At 44.1% G+C, this 20,142-nt stretch overlaps 1 protein-coding gene across 3 annotated transcripts in view; it reads right to left on the minus strand.

Annotated features, from left to right (window-relative positions):
* Positions 1-416: 416 nt before the first annotated feature.
* Positions 417-20,142, minus strand: part of baiap3 (BAI1 associated protein 3) — a 49,260-nt gene continuing 29,534 nt past the window's right edge. For all 3 annotated transcript variants that reach the window (XM_077496803.1, XM_077496795.1, XM_077496812.1), the window contains 21 exons: positions 19,322-19,425; positions 19,131-19,248; positions 18,844-18,968; positions 17,281-17,371; positions 17,098-17,154; positions 16,923-17,020; positions 16,794-16,845; positions 15,475-15,626; positions 15,230-15,353; positions 8,604-8,744; positions 8,314-8,409; positions 7,849-8,064; positions 7,235-7,303; positions 7,078-7,157; positions 4,818-4,926; positions 4,654-4,719; positions 4,285-4,368; positions 4,022-4,142; positions 3,633-3,756; positions 1,832-2,037; positions 417-1,122 (listed from right to left, as the gene is read on the minus strand). In XM_077496803.1, coding sequence (XP_077352929.1) covers positions 1,019-1,122; positions 1,832-2,037; positions 3,633-3,756; positions 4,022-4,142; positions 4,285-4,368; positions 4,654-4,719; positions 4,818-4,926; positions 7,078-7,157; positions 7,235-7,303; positions 7,849-8,064; positions 8,314-8,409; positions 8,604-8,744; positions 15,230-15,353; positions 15,475-15,626; positions 16,794-16,845; positions 16,923-17,020; positions 17,098-17,154; positions 17,281-17,371; positions 18,844-18,968; positions 19,131-19,248; positions 19,322-19,425 — 2,337 coding nt within the window. In that variant the 3' untranslated portion in view covers positions 417-1,018. The remainder of the gene's footprint in view (positions 1,123-1,831; positions 2,038-3,632; positions 3,757-4,021; positions 4,143-4,284; positions 4,369-4,653; positions 4,720-4,817; positions 4,927-7,077; positions 7,158-7,234; positions 7,304-7,848; positions 8,065-8,313; positions 8,410-8,603; positions 8,745-15,229; positions 15,354-15,474; positions 15,627-16,793; positions 16,846-16,922; positions 17,021-17,097; positions 17,155-17,280; positions 17,372-18,843; positions 18,969-19,130; positions 19,249-19,321; positions 19,426-20,142) is intronic.

Genomic DNA, 20,142 nt, shown 5'->3' on the forward strand with positions numbered 1-20,142 from the left:
ATACCACTTTTTGTTAGACCGATACTGATAGTCAGCTCTTGAGTCGTCACTAATACCGATACCAGATACAGATACTACTAGTATGTAACCCCCCCCCCCCACCACCACCACCAAATGACACATAATTTTAAAGAAAGACCTATAAATCCCAATATACTATTTTCCTTCAAATTGCATGAAATTAATGCCAATTTTCTATTCCTCTAATTTTAGTTCCTCATTGTAAACGGCCATTAGAGGGCGGCCGATACTGGTATCAGCCACCATCACGAATACCGATACCTTAAAATAAGGCTGATATCAGCACCAAAAGTGATACCTGGTATCGGTACTCGCTCATCCCTAATACTAACCAATGAAGAATTTAATGCAGCACATTCATTAATTAAATGATGAAGTATTTGCATAAAGTTCACTAAGTAAAAAGAATTTATTTTTTTGGACAAAATCCTACTAAATTCTCATAACAGGCTCATCGCTAGCTGGCTGATGACATCCAAAATAGTCTTTTTAAATTTAGTCTACTAATTAATACCATCCATTTGAATTAATACAACAATCACAAGTACGACTCAAAGTTGAAAAACGTTCAGTGATTCTCGCCAAGTTTTGTACCCTGAGCTTCCTCCATTCCTCATCGGATCCCCTCCAGAACCACAGAAACACATGAGGTAAAGATTCAGACTTTGACTGAGTGCTACTTCCACAAAATAGTTTGGAATTCTATCATATCAAATATACGACAAAGAGAACATTCCAAAAAATAGTCACACGTAGTTTTTCCTAAAAAATGGAGTTGAACTGAGACAGCATCGGGTTGCACAGTGACTCACTCCCTCGTAGTTTATCATTTTGGTAGCAATACTAAACAAATAATTACTTGGAATATCATAAAAAAACAACACCAACCAAAATATTGTAAACATAGTACCGGTACAAGAGCACAGGTGGCGACACGTGGTCAGAGAACATCGATACGCGTTAGGACGTTTCTTCTTCAATTTTTTTTTTTTTTTTTTTACTCCTCCTCCATGGACTTTTCAATCTCTTTCAGCCTGCGGACAAACTCCTGAGCCTCCCTGTCTCCCGTCCGAGCATCCAGCATCCGCATGATCGGCTTCTCTGCAGGACGGGAAGGAAAAAAAAAAATCAAATAAATCCATGATCTCATCACAACCTTTGACAGCAAGTCTAAACAGGGAAACATTGGATTGAGTTCATTTGAACCAGTCAGAATAACATTTCAAGGAAACTGTAGATCGAATCAACAAAAACACTGCATAAGCAGGATGTGGTTTCACTATAATGTGTATATTCAATTTTTTAGTGATGATAAAGGGTTTATTTATAATTTCTGATGATTTATGGTGGAAAAAGTTCCGATAACAGCAGAGTTGTACAATTCAGAATTTGACGAAAATGTTCAAACACACTTGGCTCTTTCTTTGTTTTTTTTCCAAGTGTGTAAAAATTAATTAGGGATGGACGAGTACCAATACGAGGTATGGGTATCAGGACAATAACCGGTACCACAACATACCACAAAAGTGCAAGTCCATCAAACTGTGTGCATATGACATTTGTGTCTGTCAACGCTCATACGTCTGACGACCATTATGTTAAACCAATGATGAAATGGCAATGTGAATGATGATAGAACTATTAATTATGCTAAAGTGTAAGGTGTTAAACATTACTTGTATGAACTGAAACATTACAGTGGAAACGCTACTTGCCAAGAGAAGTCGGAATTCAATCAAAATATAGAACATCCCTCACAACTTCTGGTTTAAGTCTGTATTATCCAAAATAGACAGAATATTTTGAGTACCGCTGGGTTTGCTGCGAGACAGGTGGAGGATGAAGGGTTGCACGCTCTTGCCGGCCGGCGTGGCGTTGGGCCTCCCCGGCCAGCAGAAGTCGCTGAGCGGGGCGACGGCCTCGCCGGCAAAGTCGTTGGTGGACAGCCAGTCGTAGTCCATCACCGTGAAGGTCAAGCAGGCAAATCTGTGCCTGTACTGCTCGGGACTCACGTGGCTGCGCCGCACGGATTAGGATTATTCATTCAATTTATCAACAATTTTTACATTTCTAATACAGTAGGGCTACATGTGAACTTGCCTCCAGATTTATATTTATCTATCAATTTATAATGCCAGTTAGTGATTTTGCTGCAGCTATCTATCTATCTATCTATCTATCTTGTTGAGAATGAATTTGATCATTTCATGTCAACTGAAGGTGACATCATCTGTGCTGAGGAAATAGATAACTACCAATCATGGCTCAGTTTGCTGACTAAACAAAGCAAACAGGTGAGCCGTGATTGGTCGTTAAATAATGAAGTTATCACATTAATTATAGACAAAATGTTTCCTGTTACTGTTGAAAATGACTCAATGAGTCAAGTATCCCTTTAAAACCTAACAAAAGTGAACTATTGTCAATGTTTTTTCTGCAGCTATAGGGGTCCCTAAAAACATGACAAGTGACTTCAAATTTACTTTTAAAATTACTCCTCAAAGGGATGTTTGACTCATTGGAGCCATTTACAGCAGTAAAAAGTTAATTTTTTTTTTGCCCGGAATGAATTTGACTTCAAAACTTCAAATACTTCATTATTTTTCCTGTACAATTAACTAATTTGCTACCAAAAACGTATAAATACGTTCTATTTTAAATGTTTTAAGCATCCCAAAGACGTAGTTACACGTTTTTATGTTGTTTTTTTTTATGCTAGAGCATACAGAAGGCTTTGATGCAGCCTCTCTACTGCAGAGAACGGTTAAATCAATGGTAGTTAATACAAAAACGTCCAGAAGGTGGCAGCAGAGTACAAGCGATCAACCAGGGCCATGTTAAAACAAGCCGTTTTCCCCACAGTTCTGAACAGATATGTGAATAATGATAAAACTAAGCTACATTCTAACGCTAATTGCTGCAAAAAGGAAACAGATAGAAACATACTTTTTTTTTCCTGATGAAAGAAGAGACTTATCTTTCTTGTGGTAGGTTCCATGTTTTTATAGTAATAGAAGACAATATTCTGTGGGCCTTGCAAAATCAGTCAAAATCCAGGAAAACAGCTGGGAGCGAAGGGGGTTGCTTCAGTGAAAATGGCTGGGAGCAAATGAGTTAATAATGTTAAAAACTAATTTTTACACCTTCTGTCGACTGAAGATGACATCATCTGTGCTGAGGAAGTAGGTCACGACCAATCCTGGCTCACCTGTTTCCTAGGTTTGATAAACAATCTGAGACATGATTGGTCGTTACCTACTTCCTCAGCACAGGTGATGTCATCTTCAGTCGACAGCAAGTGGAAAAATTAGTATTTTAATGTATTAATTGTACGTTAAAACATAATGAAATGACCATATTCATTCTGGACAAATTTTTTTTTGCTGCTGCTGAAAATGGCTCAATGAGTCAAATATCCCTTTAATTACATTTTCAGTTAAATCCATCATATCCCCTGACTGATGCAACATTGCTAATAAAAGGTGGTGAGAAAGGTAGGACGGGGCGACCTTTGTCAAGAAGAAATGTCGTGGTGAAGCAATAACAGTTGTAAAGCACATAAGCCACCCTGGCGTGACCTTTAAATGACACAAACTGGAAGAGGCACTCACAAGTAGAAGAGCTCGTCGAACACAGGGTGCAGCGTCTTCAGCTTCACCTGCGTGCGCTGGCTCTTCGCCAGCGGGAAGAGGTGGTGGGGACACAGCTCGACGATGACAAACGGGTCGCTGAGACCTGACATTGGATCAAGGATGGGAATTTTGGGCACCATTTTGAAATCATTTTTAGATGTGAGAAGGGGGGGGGGGAAATGGCCACGTTTGCTAACTGCTCTTTTTTTTCCTTTTTTAACTTGTGCCCACTTGCTCCTCACTCAGAAGCTTCTTGATTGGCTACATTTTGTTTCACATCACATTTCATGAACATTTACAATCGCCAAAAGATAACCGCTTAGGATAATCTTCAGTCGCTATGTGTGTACCCTACACTGGGCTTTTACCATTGGCATCCAGCGCCATGATGTCTGCGGCATGCAGGATCTCCACGGTCAGCCTCTGCTCGGGAGCATCATAGTAGCACTTGACACTGATCCGACCAAAGCGTGTGTGTTTGAGGGTTTTCTGCAACACACACACACAGTTGGGGCAAATGTCCGTTCTTTGGAAGTTTTTTTTCTTTCCATTACACAACAACATAAGCCACAGTAGCGTGCAACGAGAAGTGTCTGGCGTCCGGATCGATGCCTGGCGAGGCGAAACGCACCTGCAGGGAGATTTTTTCCAGGTAATACTGTTCGATCAGCTCGAAAGAGGAACACTTGTTCATCTTCAGCTCCTCCTCCAGGGCCTTAGGAAAGGACATGTTTGCAAATGAGGACAAAGACAAAAAGTTCTTATTTGCTGTTTTTCTTGTTTATTTACACTCCCCTCCAAAACTGACATTGAGTGTTGCAATTCCCATTCTGTTCCGTATATTTTATCTTGACTTACAGTGAATGGAAATGTGTTTTTTTTAGCATGTGTATAATTTCCCTGCAATCATTCCAACTTTATGAGTAAACTCTCTCTAAAAAGATTTATAATGTAAAGTGCACCCAGGCATAATAAACATTAGTATAATGTATCTGATGACCTTGTAGTCTCCACTCTTCATATCTTCAAGACACAGACCATTTCCTTGGAGGAAGTGCAATAAGGTCTACCAACGCACAAAAATGTGGAAAATTCAGGGACACATTTTCACAAATAGTGGTAATACTCCACATGTGTGAAAACAGGCAGTAGCCTACTACTGACCTCAACAGTATACTGGAAGCGATTGTAGAACTCCACCTGAACACCTCGGTTCTCTGTGACTGAATCCAGGATCATGCGCAGCAGCAGCTCCCACAGGCTCTGCAGAACCCTAATGGGTCAAACATATGACACAATTTAGCGTCTCCTGAAGTCTCCAATAACACCGCAATAAGTTACGGTTAAGGTAGTAGGTTTGCTTGATTGATTGATTTTTAATAGTCACTGGAAAGGAATATGGTTTAATTATCAAGTATTGACTTTACACAAACTCCATTCAACTGTACTCTGGACACGAAGAGGTGAACAACTACTCTGGAGGGAATCTCAGTCTCCAACAACACCACGTTCACGATTGTCACTGCACTTTTGCGCAGTAAGAAAATTACTTAAGTTTGAATAACTTCATTAAATTAAGTTAATCCCAGAATGAATCTAATAAATTTAATTATGAGTTTGTTAAACTTAATATATTCACTTTGGATTAACTAAATTTAATTGTGTGTTATCACTTGAAGTAATTGTATTCAACAATTCTCTTTTTAGAGTGACTTGATCATTTATGACTCAAACATTTTCTCATTTCTAGTTGTCAGATTAACACCTAGCTTTTCACAATAGGGCTCCTGCAAGCCTTGATTTGGGTTTGAATTTCCCGCCCCCGCTGCAGTGTGTACGTGAAGATGGGATTGTACAATTTCATTTTTCAGACACGTGGCAATACCGATTCGGAATTCAACTTCCTCCAATGAGCATCTTTAATAAAGGTTGCGGAGACTATGCTGGATGTGTACCGTATTTTTTTGGATTATACGTCGCTCCGGATTATAAAATCGCACCAGCCAAAAAAATGCATCATTAAGAAGAAAAAAACATACATAAGTCGCACTGGAGTATAAGTCGCATTTTTGGGGGAAATTTATTTGATAAAATCTAACACCAAAAAAATACATGTCATCTTGAAAGGCAATTTAAAATAAAAATAAAATAGAGAACAACAGGCTGAATAAGTGTACGGTATACTAACGTTTCATGACTGACATGCCTGGTAATGTCAGTAACGACGTAACGTAACAAGAGTTTGTAGCGAGCAGTGACGGGAATCGAAGGCGGAGTGTTGAAGCATGGAGCCAAAGGCTGGCGTTTTATTGACATCAGCTTCTGAGGTCTTAACAGCAACTCCCCACTCAGCAAGAAGCTAACAGGCCAACTCCCCTTTTCCACATGAAAAAACCTTCCCACCCGGAACTCTCCCTTCATCCCAACGTTCCGTGAGTGAATTATGTTCCCATCACTACAAGTTATTCATATAACTCTAGCATAAAGAACATGCTAACAAGTTTACCAAACTATCAGTTTCACTCCAAATCACTAAATCCAATGAAATATTCATCCTCTGTGTCACTTTTAAACAACTCCCCCAATTCGGGAGGTAGACGATGCGCCGCTTCCTCTTCTACCGGCAATGTTGAAATTATCAACACAAGCCTAGAGCGCCCTCTTGCAGTTTAGTGTGAAAATAACATGCGAAATGATCTAATCTTGTGTTAATAATTTCACACATAGTCGCACCAGAGTAGAAGTCGCACCCCCAGCCAAACTATGAAAAAAACTGCGATTTATAATCCGAAAAATACAGTACTCAGATGTGTCATAAATCAAAGTTCATCCATGAGGTCGGTGGGTAGGGCAAACAAAAGAGCCGCAAACAACAACCTGTCATTTGAGAACCAGGCCTAATTTTTATGTGCACCCCTGAATATATAGTAATTAGTCATTTGCAGTGTGGGCATGGAGGGGTCAACAGCTGTAGATCTGGATTGAATCTGAGAATATCCAAAAAGTATCTAGATGGGTTGCTCGTTTCTAGAGAGGTCGGGAAAGACTGAGTAGCTCGAGGTCCGCCCCCAAAGCAATAGTCTGCATTAGTGTAAGACACAACACCCACAAAAATCAAGCAGTTTCAAGCAAAGTTTGCTGTAATTATTTAGCCTTTTGTGTATTCTAATGTCAGAGCTTTTAAGACTGCGAGTGAAAGATTTCTCTTTTAAATATATAATTTACATTTTGCATCATAATGTGGTTTTATGATTCCGTGCTACCTTTGCAAATAAATGGCAGCGCAACACACACACACACACATGGGGGAAAAGCAATTAGGTAGAAGGTATAATTATAAATAGTAATGGTTATGCTAATCACACATTGTCCCAGTTATAATAAAAATATTTAGAGGAAGGGTGAGCCAAGAGGCAATAATTACCGGATGAGGTTGTCCTTCACCAGCGTGTCTGTGAGGATGACCACGGTGTCCTGCAGGTACTTCATGAGGGGGGCCACGGCCTGGTCATGACAATGTGAACGCACAAGTCACACATGCACGCTCACTCATAAATTGCAACCAATTGACGAGGGCCTACGTCATCATTGTTGATGGAGTCAGGAGACAAACTGATATGCTGGATACAACGCCGCAGCTCAGGCACCATCTACACATAAACAACAAAATGTGTCAATACAAAATACAGTGGATGGAAGCGATCTGCATATATATATATATATATATATATATATATATATATATATATATATATATATATATATATATATATATATGAATGAACACGTGAAAAAATAAAGTGAAATAATTGAAAATATGTTCTATATTCTAGTTCAAAACAGTCACTCTTTGCACTGATGATTTTTTTGCACACTCTTGGCATTCCCTCGATGAGCTTCAAGAGTCGTCACCTGAAATGGTTTTCCAAAAGTACTGAAGGAGCTCCGAGAGATAAGAATGCCAAGAGCGTACATAGCTTTAATCAGAGGAAAGGGTGGCTACTTTGAAGAATCTATAATATATAACGTGTTTTCAGTTATTTCACCTTGTTTTGTTAAGTACATAAACTCCACGTGTTTGTTCTTAGTTTTGATGCCTTCAGTGAGAATCTCATGAGAATAAAGTCAAGTCATCTTTATTTATACAGCGTTTTCAAACACTGTATTGTATTGTGTGAGTAATGTGTGGTTGCACCTTGTCCGTAAGCAGCGCGATGAGGCGCTTGGCTTCCCTCTGCAGGTCCAGGTCCATGTTGAAGAGCTGCCCATTGAGGGCCTTGAACACCTGCTCCTTGCCCTCGGCACCGCACGACTCTTCCATGGCACGCTCCACACCCGGCCAGTCCAGGTCACGGGGCAGGTGGCCCAAGAAGACGCGGACGTGTTCAACATCATTGAGGGCCACGCACAGCTAAGCGGGAAGCGAGGAGGAGGAGCGCAGGAGGAGAAAGAGACAGAGATAGGGCGGAGGTGGAGAAAAGTCCGAAGGAAAAGAAGCAGGGCTACAAAGCGGGCAGGGTGCTGCTGTGAATGACCGACAGGCATCAACTTGCTTTTTTGGCATCAACACGTCGCATTCTCGTCATCTTGCTGGGTGGTGCACAACGGGACTTCGTTGCCATTTACCGCACACGTCAATGCGCCTCGCTAGGGGCGTTACCTGAACTATGAAGCTCTTGTGGTCCCGACCCATTTGGCACCTCTCAATCTTGCGTGTTAGCATCTCCGAGTAGCACACAGCCTCACTGCAAAAGTTCTGAGACATGTAGGCTGGGATTAGTCATACGGCTGCAGAAACTTTCCACAGAAATGAGTGGGAAAAAAAGTTGCAAAATGTCAGGAAATACAATGTGACCAAACAATATTCAATTGGGACCACAAAAATTTCAATACATACATTCTAATTGTTTTTTCCTGACTATAAGATGTTATGGAGTGCACGGTACTTACGTCGGTCAAGCGCGTGACGAAAATGAACGCGCCTGCAGAATCCGGCCAGGCCAGCTGGAGCCAGATGTCTCGGACCTGTCGGAAGCAGGACGTCACTTCCAGCGCCGAGGAGCTGTGCTTGGCCTGCTGCACCGCTTCCATCTGAAACCAGCAGTAGCTGTCATAACACATCTTATACACATTCCAGTATTTAATTAATTCATAATGGCAACCCCTGTGAGGAATAAGCGTTTCGGAAAATGGATAGATGGATGGAAGCACACTGAACAAAGTCCTTTGAATGTCCTTACTTTGAAAAAAACAAAAAAAGAAAAACATAACAAAACAAAAACTTCAAAATGTTTGCTTTGTTCTTGTTTTGTTACCTTATTCTTTACTGCAAAAGTGATATTTATGTTTATGTACAGCACTTTGTATAAAGCAATGCCTGTTCTTAAAGCGCTTTATAAAGTTGAACATGTATATCCGCTGCATGCAATTAATGCACACAACTGATGTGTATCATTATTTTAAAGAAGAGGAGACAATTTCATCCGTTCACTACATTTTAATCATCAATGTGTGATGATGACTTATTTTTTTTTAGTGACCGTCTAAGCAATATAATGTACAGTGTATGTGTAATGTTAGCGCTTTTTCACTTGTAAAGTGGGTTTACTATCTCTAATAATAGTTAGATGTCGTATCTCACCCAGATGTCTTTTAAAATGTGTATTCTATTTTATAAACACCTTCCTTAATAGTTTAATTTGTTTGTATTATTATACTTATTATAATAATATGAACAAATTCAACAAATTATTATACCTAAAAATATATTAATGACACGAAGCGAGGAGGTAGGACAGACGCAGAGTGACAGTTGGCCAACAAGGCTGCAGTTTTAATAGATCGAAACTCAAAACACCTCTCAAAGAGGGAAAAAAAGGCTGAACAAAAAGAGCTCCAAACTGGAGATACAAAAAGGGCACTCAAAAACAGGGACAACTAAAGGCGCTCCACAAGGGAGGAAAACAAGGGGCAAACAAAGGGCGCAAGACAAAGCAAGGCAAGACATCAAACTAGGACTGTGGATCAAGGACTGTGAGGACGCTTCCATGCACTGAGATGTGACACTTCGGCAACGAGGAGAGAATTCAGGTGGCTTTTATGTCCGGGTTGATTAGGAACAGGTGGGAGTGATCATGGGCGTGGACCGGTAATCAGTGAGGCTGCAGGAAGGGTAAGTGACCTGGGGTGAGATGAGAGTTAGTACTTTCAAAATAAACCGGGAACCTGACTGTGAAAATAAAAGCATGACCCGCCACTCTGGTGGCGGCGTGACAGTACCCCCCCCCTCAACGGCCGGCTCTCGACGGCCCAGGAATCTCCGGATGTTCATCATAAAAATCGTCGATGAGGGAGGGGTCTACAATGAATCGGGCGGGCACCCACTGCCTTTCTTCAGGCCCGTAACCCTCCCAGTCAACAAGGTATTTGTGTCCCCGGCCCCGCTTTCGGACGTCCAATAATTTTCTGACCTTATAGACTGGGTCCCCCTCCACCATCTCCGGAGGGGGCGGCGCAGGCTCGGGCGGGACCAGGGAACTGTCCTGAACAGGCTTGACCTGGCTCACGTGGAAGGTAGGGTGGGTGCGGAGGGAACGAGGCAGGCGAAGGCGCACGGCGGCTGGACCTATTGTCTTGGCGATCGGGAATGTCCCCACGAATCTAGGGGCCAACTTTGGACAAGGTACTTTTAGGTGCAGGTTTTTCGTTGATAGCCATACCTTTTGACCTGGTTGATATTGGGGTGCGGCCCTCCTCCTCCGGTCAGCAGCTCTTTTCATCCTGTCGCCTTGACGTTGTAGTGCCAGTCGAGCTGCTGACCAGATTCGGCGGCACCGGCGGACCATGGCGAGAACCGAAGGAACTGAGGCTTCCTCCTCCAGGTTCGCGAAGTAAGGTGGGTCGTAACCGTGCACACATTTGAACGGCGTGATTCCTGTGGCAGAGGTGGGTAACGAGTTATGAGCCAGTTCAACCCAAACCAAGTTTTTGCTCCAGGTGGACGGATTTTGGGAGACCAAGCACCGGAGTCCGGTCTCCAGCTGTTGATTTAGCCTCTCGGCTTGTCTATTGGCTTCTGGGTGATAACCTGAGGTCAGGTTAGCCTTGGCCCCTATGGCTCTGCAAAACTCTTTCCAGAAACGAGAAACAAACTGGGGCCCGCGGTCGGACACAATGTGTCGCGGGAATCCATGGGTTCTGAATACCTGGTCAATCATTATTTCTGCTGTTTTCTTGGCGGAGGGTAGCTTGGGCAATGGAATGAAACGGACCATCTTTGAAAAGCGATCAACGACTGTAAGTATGGTGGTTTTACCATGTGATGTGGGAAGTCCAGTGACAAAGTCCATGGAGATCTCAGCCCAGGGTCTTGAGGGAATTGGCAGTGGCTGAAGAAGGCCCATCCGGGGTTGATTCGAAGTCTTATTTCGGGCACAGACTGGGCAGGCCTTTACATATTCCTGTACCGAGGTCTCCATTGAAGGCCACCAGAATCTCCGGGCGACGACGTACAGGGTCCTGCGAGTACCTGGGTGTCAAGACAGACGAGAGGTGTGTGCCCAATCGATCACCTGTGCTCGTAGACCCTCCGGGAGGTAGAGCCGTCGTGGTGGACACTCCTTTGGAACGATCGTGTCTTGGAGGGCCTCCTTGACATCCTCTTCAACCTGCCAGGACATGGCTCCGACAATGCAGTCTCTAGGCAGGATGGGTTCAGGTTCGGTTGCTGTGGTTTCCGGGTCATGAATACGCGAAAGAGCGTCTGCTTTAACATTCTTGCTTCCGGGTCTGTAGGTCAGAGAAAACGAGAATCTGTTAAAGAATAATGACCACCTGGCCTGTTGTGGGTTCAGTCTCTTGGCTTGACGTAGGTATTCCAGGCTGCGGTGGTCTGTCCAGATGATGAAGGGGTGTTCCGCGCCCTCCAGCCAGTGCCTCCACTCTTCCAAGGCGACCTTGACAGCCAGCAATTCTCGGTCTCCTACGCTGTAGTTGCGCTCGGCCTTTGAGAGTTTCCGGGACAAGAAGGCGCAGGGATGTACTTTTCCATCCTCCTGGCTCCTTTGGGATAGCACGGCTCCGACGCCCAGATTGGAGGCATCTACCTCAACCACGAACTGGCGGGTAGGGTTGGGAACTCTGAGTCTCGGAGCCTCTGTGAAACGTTTCTTAAGTGTGTTGAATGCGCCGTTGGCTTCCAGGGTCCAGACGAAGCGTTGCTGTGGCGAGGGCAAGGCATGGAGTGGAGCAGCGATGGAGCTGAAGTTGCGGATGAAGCGTCGGTAAAAGGTGGCGAAGCCCAGGAACTGTTGCACCTTTTTTCTGGATTCCGGTGTGGGCCAGTCCCTGACCGCGCTGACCTTCTCCAGCTCCATCTCGACTTTGCCAGGAGATACGTTGAATCCCAGAAATGAGACGGTATCCGCATGAAAAAGGCTCTTTTCAGCCTTTACATAGAGCTTGTGTTCTAGCAAGCGTTTCAGGACCTGGGTGACATGGTGCTGGTGGGTTTTCAAATCCGGTGAGCAGATCAATATGTCGTCAAGATACACATACACGAACTGGTCGAGGAAGTCCTTGAGCACATCATTAATCATGGCCTGGAAAACCGCTGGCGCATTAGTGAGTCCAAAGGGCATGACTAAATATTCGTAGTGGCCTCGGGGAGTATTGAAGCCAGTTTTCCACTCATCCCCTGCACGAATACGGACGAGATGATAGGCGTTGCGGAGATCCAGTTTGGTGAATATCTTGGCTTGCTGGAGCTGGTCGAATACTGAGGACATCAAGGGCAGAGGATAACGATTCTTGACTGTGATTTCATTCAGGGGACTGTAGTCAATGCAAGGGCGTAATGAGCCATCCTTCTTGCCCACAAAGAAAAAACCGGCTCCAGCTGGCGATGACGAAGGCCGAATAAGTCCGGCTTTCAACGAAGTGTCTATGTACTCGTTTAGGGCCTTGCGTTCGGGACCCGAAACCGAGTACAAGCTCCCCTTGGGGATGGTAGATCCAGGAATCAACTCGATCGCACAGTCATAGGATCGATGTGGGGGAAGTGACACGGCCTTGGTCTTGCTGAACACCTCCCTGAGAGGATGATAGCAGGTGGGAACGGTGTTCAGGTCCGGGTAATCCTGGTCATTCACGAGAGACACCTGTCGGATGGCAGCGGGAGGTGCCTCTGCCGCTGGCCGCTCCACCCCATGGTGTTCACAATCATCTCCCCAGTCCAGGACTCGCCCCGATCGCCAGTCGATGCGGGGGTTGTGCAACTGCAACCAGGGATGACCCAGGACCAGTGTGTGTGATGGGGAACGGAAGACATGGAAGCAAAGAAGTTCTCGGTGCTGTCCAATATGGATCTCAAGAGGCTCTGTGACATGCGTGATGAGGAATAAGTCTTTCCCATTGAGCGCCCTGGCCCTCATATGGGTGGAAAGTGGCTCCGTGCCTGCCTGCAATTTTTCCACCAGACCCCAATCCATGAGGCTCTCGTCCGCTCCGGAGTCAATGAGAACTAGCAAGTCTGTGGAAATGTCATTGCAGGAAATCTTGACTTGCGTGAGTTTTCGGTTCTTGCCTTGCTTGTGAGTCGCGGTACTCACCGGAGAGACTCTTTTGGTGGGACAAGCTACCACCAGATGGCCTTGTTCTCCACAGTAGTAGCATCGCCCCTCTTGACGACGTCGCTGCCGTTCGTGGTGAGACAATCGGGCGCGGTCCAGCTGCATCGGCTCCTCGTCACTCTCGCTGGGCCTTCCCGCGGTGGGCGACTGGGGAAGTGCACCTCGCGGAGGACCTCTTGCTTCTGGATGCCAGAAGAATCCGGAGCCGTGTCCCCGTTGATGTCCGCTGGTCTGCAAAAGATCTCGCCTTCGATGATCTGTGCGGATGGCCAACGAGATCAAACGAGTCCAAATCGCCAGGTAAGTCCACGGGCAGTAGGAGTTCTTGCATGGCTGTGGAAAGCCCCTTCAAAAAGTGGTCAAAAAGGGCTGTGTCATTCCAGCCACTCTTGGCCGCTAGAGTTCGGAATCGGATTGCGTAATCATTCACCGATTCTCGGCCTTGTCTGAGGTTACTAAGCTCTCGAGTTTTCCCGATCCATGTTGGTTGGATCGAACACGAGGCGAAGTGCCCTGCTAAACCCGGCTGCGGTTGAGCAAGTCGGGGAGTGCCGTGCCCATTCCGCTGTGGCCCAGTCTCTGGCTCGTCCAGTCAGGTGGGAAATCATAAAGGCCACGCGGGAACGGTCCGTGGGGAATGCCTATGGTGAGAGTTCAAAGTGTATGTCGCATTCGGTCAGGAATGCCTGACATTGTCCTTGGTCTCCCGAGTATCGCTCCGGGGAAGCCAATCTCAAACCAGCCCCGGACACGACTGGAGTCGGGATCGGTAGTTCAGCGGTCTCTGGTTTCGTGACGTTCGGCGTGGAGTGTTGCAGGTGGCTCACCAGCTCCTGCACCTGTCCAGCGAGCTCTCCCATCCGGGTGACCATAGCCTGCTGGACCTCCTCCGTGTGCGACAGGCGGGCGGCCTGTCGCCGAAGTGCAGCCTCCAACTTCTCCGCTGGGTCCATGCTGGCCGAAGTGTAGTGACACGACGCGAGGAGGTAGGACTCAGACGCAGAGTGACAGTTGGCCAACAAGGCTGCAGTTTTAATTGCTCGAAACTCAAAACACCTCTCAAAGAGGGAAAAAAAGCTGAACAAAAAGAGCTCCAAACTGGAGATACAAAAAGGGCACTCAAAAACAGGGACAACTAAAGGCGCTCCACAAGGGAGGAAAACAAGGGGCAAACAAAGGGCGCAAGACAAAGCAAGGCAAGGCAAGACATCAAACTAGGACTGTGGCTCAAGGACTGTGAGGACGCTTCCATGCACTGAGATGTGACACTTCGGCAACGAGGAGAGAATTCAGGTGGCTTTTATGTCCGGGTTGATTAGGAACAGGTGGTAGTGATCATGGGCGTGGACCGGTAATCAGTGAGGCTGCAGGAAGGGTAAGTGACCTGGGGTGAGATGAGAGTTAGTACTTTCAAAATAAACTGGGAACCTGACTGTGAAAATAAAAGCATGACCCGCCACTCTGGTGGCGGCGTGACAATTAAATGATTTCCAATAGTACTTTCCCCCATATTTTTGTATTTAAAAATACATTAAACAAATTCACATTAATTCATGTATTTGTAAATTTTTATATTCACTGTTTAATATATTTACTTTAACATATTTCTTAAATTCCCAATATTTAACATATTAAAAAAACTTTATAGAAACCATAGTATAATACAGTATATGGCAACTAACGTTTGACCCCAGTCACCTCAAATACCTGTTAAATAGTCTGTGAAAAACAATACGGAAATTGCTTTATTGCATGATGTTTGGAGAAGAATCAGTAGAAAATTTGTTTCTGGAAGAGCACTGAAAATGAAAAAAATTCGGTCCGTTTCTTTGCTCACAGAGAAGCAATCACAAAATGTGACCTCAGTGAAGCAGATGATGTGGAGCTCTATCACCATGGTTACTACACTTGAGGACAGAGCAACAAATCAGGGGCAGGGCATCTTACTTTGTCCGTCTCCACCGCTTTGCAGATCCTGTCACATGATCTGTCGTGAACAATCTGAAGGAACTTGTGAATGGACGACTTGAACCAGTTGTGGAATCCCGTCAAAGCCAACATCTTTGCATCTCTGCGGAGGAGGAGAATGAAGAAAACACAACAAGCAACAAAAGGATGACTCATCGCATGTATAGACAAAAGTATTGGTACACTGGCCAAATGAAAGTAAGCGAGTTGCAGTTTTGACGGACTTGAGAGGAAGAAACTCCCGGAAGCCCTTAAGGCTCTTGAGAGACACGAAAAGCTCAAAGACGGTCTCGCCCATCGTCTGCGTCAGTTTGGAACTTTCCTGCTCCAAGGTGCCGCAAAGCCTTTCCATGGCCACGTTAACATCATCGGCCACCTGTAAAAATAAAAACAAAAAGTACAAATGCCATGTTTGGATAGATGTCAAACAAGCTCTCAAGTAATTTGAGTAGGCCTACCTTGATTAGAAAATTTAATAAATGAAATTTAATAATTACACTACTGTATAATACAGCGTCAGTTGTCGGCGTTAGCTACTAATGGCTAGCAGCTAGCTAGTGACCAGTATAAGCTGGCAACAGCCAGCGGACTGTTTTTCAAAAAGAGTTTACCGTAATAGGCAAACATGACTCTCCACATTTTAATGCTGAGCCTGACACAGTTGCAGTTCCTACAGATACTGTTTTAACAAAGCAGCTTAATCAAATGTGCTGTGTTAGCCAGTAAACTCGCTACTGTGGTTCTGATTTAACTTCATCCCATAGCCCAAAATATCACCGACTAATGTTTCAAGACAAGAAAATATTGTTTGCTGCTATGTACACTTTAAATTTAAGAAAAAAAATGCTGATTATCTAAAAAACTAAATATATAAAATATTGGGGTGGGGGGGCTTAATTCCCGGCCAATACAATGGCTTTTATTAATTTTTTGGTTACTATGGCCAAGTTGTTAAGCTCATCGCCAACCACTGTGGGAAACCAGTTCAAGTCACTGACCGGCAGAACAATGTGCACAAAAAAAAAGAAAAAGAAAAAGAAGAAAAAGATCTCCATTGCAAACGAGAGTTAGGGTTTCAAAAAGGGTTTTGAACTAGGTGTTTGAAAGTAAGGTTTTGATCAAGAGTTAGGGTTTCAAAGTAGAGTTTTGAATGAGGCTTGGTGTTTTAAAGTAGGGTTTAAACTAGTAGGGTTTTGAATTTAAGCAAATACTAAAAGACAAAGTATTATAAATCAATCTCATGTTCTGTCATTTTTTCGTAATGTTTTTATTGTTGGAAGCGTTAAAGGGGTCAATAAGACATTACTGTATATACTGTATTAGTATTATAATTATATTTCTTATTTGGCTGATTAATTGGCTATTAGACTTTTACTCTGTGAAATACTGGAATTGGCATCAGCCTTAAAAGATCTATCTGCTACCTACTCAAGTTAGCACATTTTATTCACTTTTATACCAAATATTTGTTATAACAGCAGCAAAATGCTAAATGATGACTGGATAGGTATTCTTTAAAAGAGCCCCATTTGTGGAGACCTACCAGCTTCTCCAGCAGCCTGTATGACACGCTGAAGAAATCCACTTTGACCGCACTGCAGAAACAAAGACACACCAGGAGGTAATTACTAATGGAAGTAAAATTAAGCAAAAGTTCCAGCTTCAGGTGCACCTGTAGAAGAGTTTGTTGTAGATATTCTGTGCTCTCTGCATGTCTGTGCAGACGGCGTCCACCACCACAATCATTTTTTTCAGGTGCTCCTCCAGTGACTACATCCAAAACACATTAATTTTGTTGACAATGAAGTACTGTACAAAATAATGATGTGGAGTTTGTGTGCACGTACCCCATCCTCTGGCTTGTACTGCACAATTAGGTTCTCGTACCACTCAGAGGTTCCTTTCTGTTAAGAAGATGAAGGCATTTAAAGTAGGGGTCATTAAAATAAAAACTAAACTAAACTAAACTAAACTAAACTAAACTCATTCAAAGGACTCCAGAGCAGCAATTCCACTTCCACTGTTGTTACCTTCACGGCAGATGTGATGTCCAAGTGCAGCTCGTTACGCAGAGGGCAAACAGTCTTAAACGCCCGCATGTTCTCCATGTAGCCGATCCCCCTAGTGGAGGAAGAAGACCACCATTTTATGATAGTATTTATTACATATTATACACAAAAGTGTATGCATGAAGGAGGATGAATGTACATGATCTTGTTTTCCTATAGCTCCTATTGGGAGCTGTGCATTTTGAGCAGATTGTGTTACTTTTACACAAGGCTGGGTTAATTACTTGACCCAGCAGATTGGGTTAAAGATTGAATTTGAGAGGCTGAAAAGCTGAAGCTGGTCACCATTTTGGGCTGTGTACTTGGGTTGAAATAAATTCGATGTAACATTATTACAAACTGAGCTGGTGCTGGATGGATTAGTGGGGAACACTGCTGACTTGGGACACAGAGATCAGAGTTGAAGTCTTGATCAGGGCAGATGGATACATGCAGTAGAGTATGTGGTGACCCCCTGACAGGGGAAAGTTGCTTCTGCTTTGAAAATGTTAATAATAAAATTAGTATTATTTTTAAATACAGCAATCCTGAGACCCTGGAAATCAATTTCTAGGTAGCTTTAACTATTCGGTCTGATTTGTACCCAGCGCTGAGACAGTTATTTCACCCAATTTGGATTACAAACCAGGATTTAGTGTAGATGAGATGCTTGTCAAAGGATCGGTGTATCTTTTTTTATTTCACACATTTTGAGACATCTAATCACCCCCAAAAAAAGATATGGGTGAGAAAAACTACTTTTTAATTTATTTTTTTTTACCTTGAGGCTCAATCGTTCATTTGTGTTTATGTTACCCGTAGTTCGTTGAATGTGTGTCTTATTTCACTGTTGCGTTACATTGTTGCCCTATGTTTTCACAAAACGCTGACTGAGTTGTTTCTGATAAAGTGACCTCCCGGTTTGGCTGTTACTCCCAAGTGTAACCTGATGACTTTCCAGCTGCGTAAAATAATAGTGTGATCAACCTACTAAACTGAACAAATCCTTCTTCTGCAGAATCTCAGTTTTTCTTGTGCAACTGATCAGCACCACAATATGCTCTAACTGCTGCCACACAGAGCAATGAATAAGCTGTGTAAAAGCACACGTGATATGATATAAGGAGAACAATGGAGAGGAATGTGGGTCTCTGGAATATACTTTTCACAGTGAGATAAACCGATGGTAGTACCCTGAAAACACCGAATAGTCAAACAGTCACAGAAATAACTTCAGATGGAAACCTGCAGGATTTTGAGGAATCCTACTCTAAACTGTGCATAGCTGCAGATGTCGGGAATTTAGGGCCAAAAACCCTGCCACAGATTGGCTTACATTCAATCTGCAGGTAACAAGCTCATTTAGCTGCTGGTCAGACCTGCTTTTGCGAATGCTGCAGTGACAAAAGCAAGCCGAGCAACACGTTTCTGCATGGGCAAGCGGTCTGGTGGGTGACGGTCCATTAGTGTGAAAAGGTCAGATGCTTCTCGCCACGGCACGTGATGCGATGTGATGCGATGGCGGTGCAGCAGCAGGGACGTTACCTCAGCATGAGCTCGTAGCGCGTAATGGCAGCGGCGCTGGTGCAGGGGAAAACCTGCCGCATGTTCTTCATCAGGCACAGGCAGTGCTCTGTGTACAGCCTGAAGCTGTCTGACAACTGCCTCTCCTGGACATAGGAAGCACCCCTGAGTTATGCTGTGAGACATTTTTGGCTGAACCAAAAACCTTGATGAATGTCAGGGACGAGCTAATGAGGTGGACGTTTCCAGGTGATGACGCCTACCCCCCGCCAAACGCTCCATGAGGTGCCCGCAGGTGGACAACCTACCAGGTCTCCTCTCACAGAGGGAGGGTCCCACTCTGCATCGATGGCCCTCAGGAGGCGCAGCAGCAGGGAGTAGCACACCCGCTGGGCTCGATGGTGGCCGCTGTAGCACTGCCAGCGACTGAGGCAGAAAAGGCAACCTTTTATCAAGTTAGCTGCTGTTTTATTTTCACTCTCATACAATAGAAGCTCACATAATGGCCTGTTGCAGACGGGTGAGGTCCGTCTGTACAGCGTGGTGAGTCAGCACCGTCCACGCCGGGGGGCTAACCTGCCCGTTCCAGTTGTACGGCTCACGCTGGCAAAAGACGGCAGGGTCACGCGCCAAATTACATTTTAGTATTGTGAAAATGTGACCTTTTAACTGCTTGCTCAAATAGTTGGATGTGTGGAATGTGTGCCCACCCAACAAGTGTGACATTTAACAACCAAGTAAATTTTGTAAATTTGTTTTTTGAAATGGGGTTGAGTCATGATAGGAGAAATGTCATGGCATTGCCTGAAGATGATACCACTTCATACAAAGCAGAATGCTTTGATGTCATCCCCATGTTATGACGTATTGTATCTATCAACCAGTGTCATAGCGCTCAATTAAAGCAACACTAAGGAACTTTCAGTTTACATTGATTATGGTGGCGTCACATTGACAAAAGCGTTAATGTTATGCCTGAAGGAAGACCACATTTCCCATGAAGACAAGTGCATTGCGTTGTTTTTGAGAGTGACAGCCGGGCGAATTTTGATCCTTGACTGTCCTTTTATCCGGGTAGCTGCCCCTTTTCTGTTTTGTCTCATCAAACAAAACTTTTCAGTTGTTTTGCAGCTTCTGCCAGGAAAGCAGTAATCGTGCGATGACATTCAAGTTGACATCAGTCTTTGTAACAAATGGGAAAAGGGGGGAGTGACGTATGCCATAAAGCAGTCAGGACATTTGTAGTTTTTTGTGTGGCAGTGTTCCCATCATCCTCCTCAAAGATATTTAGTGCCAGTAAAAATGATACAGACCTCAGGC

This window comes from Festucalex cinctus, chromosome 1 (assembly GCF_051991245.1).
Source record: "Festucalex cinctus isolate MCC-2025b chromosome 1, RoL_Fcin_1.0, whole genome shotgun sequence".
Lineage (NCBI taxonomy): Eukaryota > Metazoa > Chordata > Actinopteri > Syngnathiformes > Syngnathidae > Festucalex > Festucalex cinctus.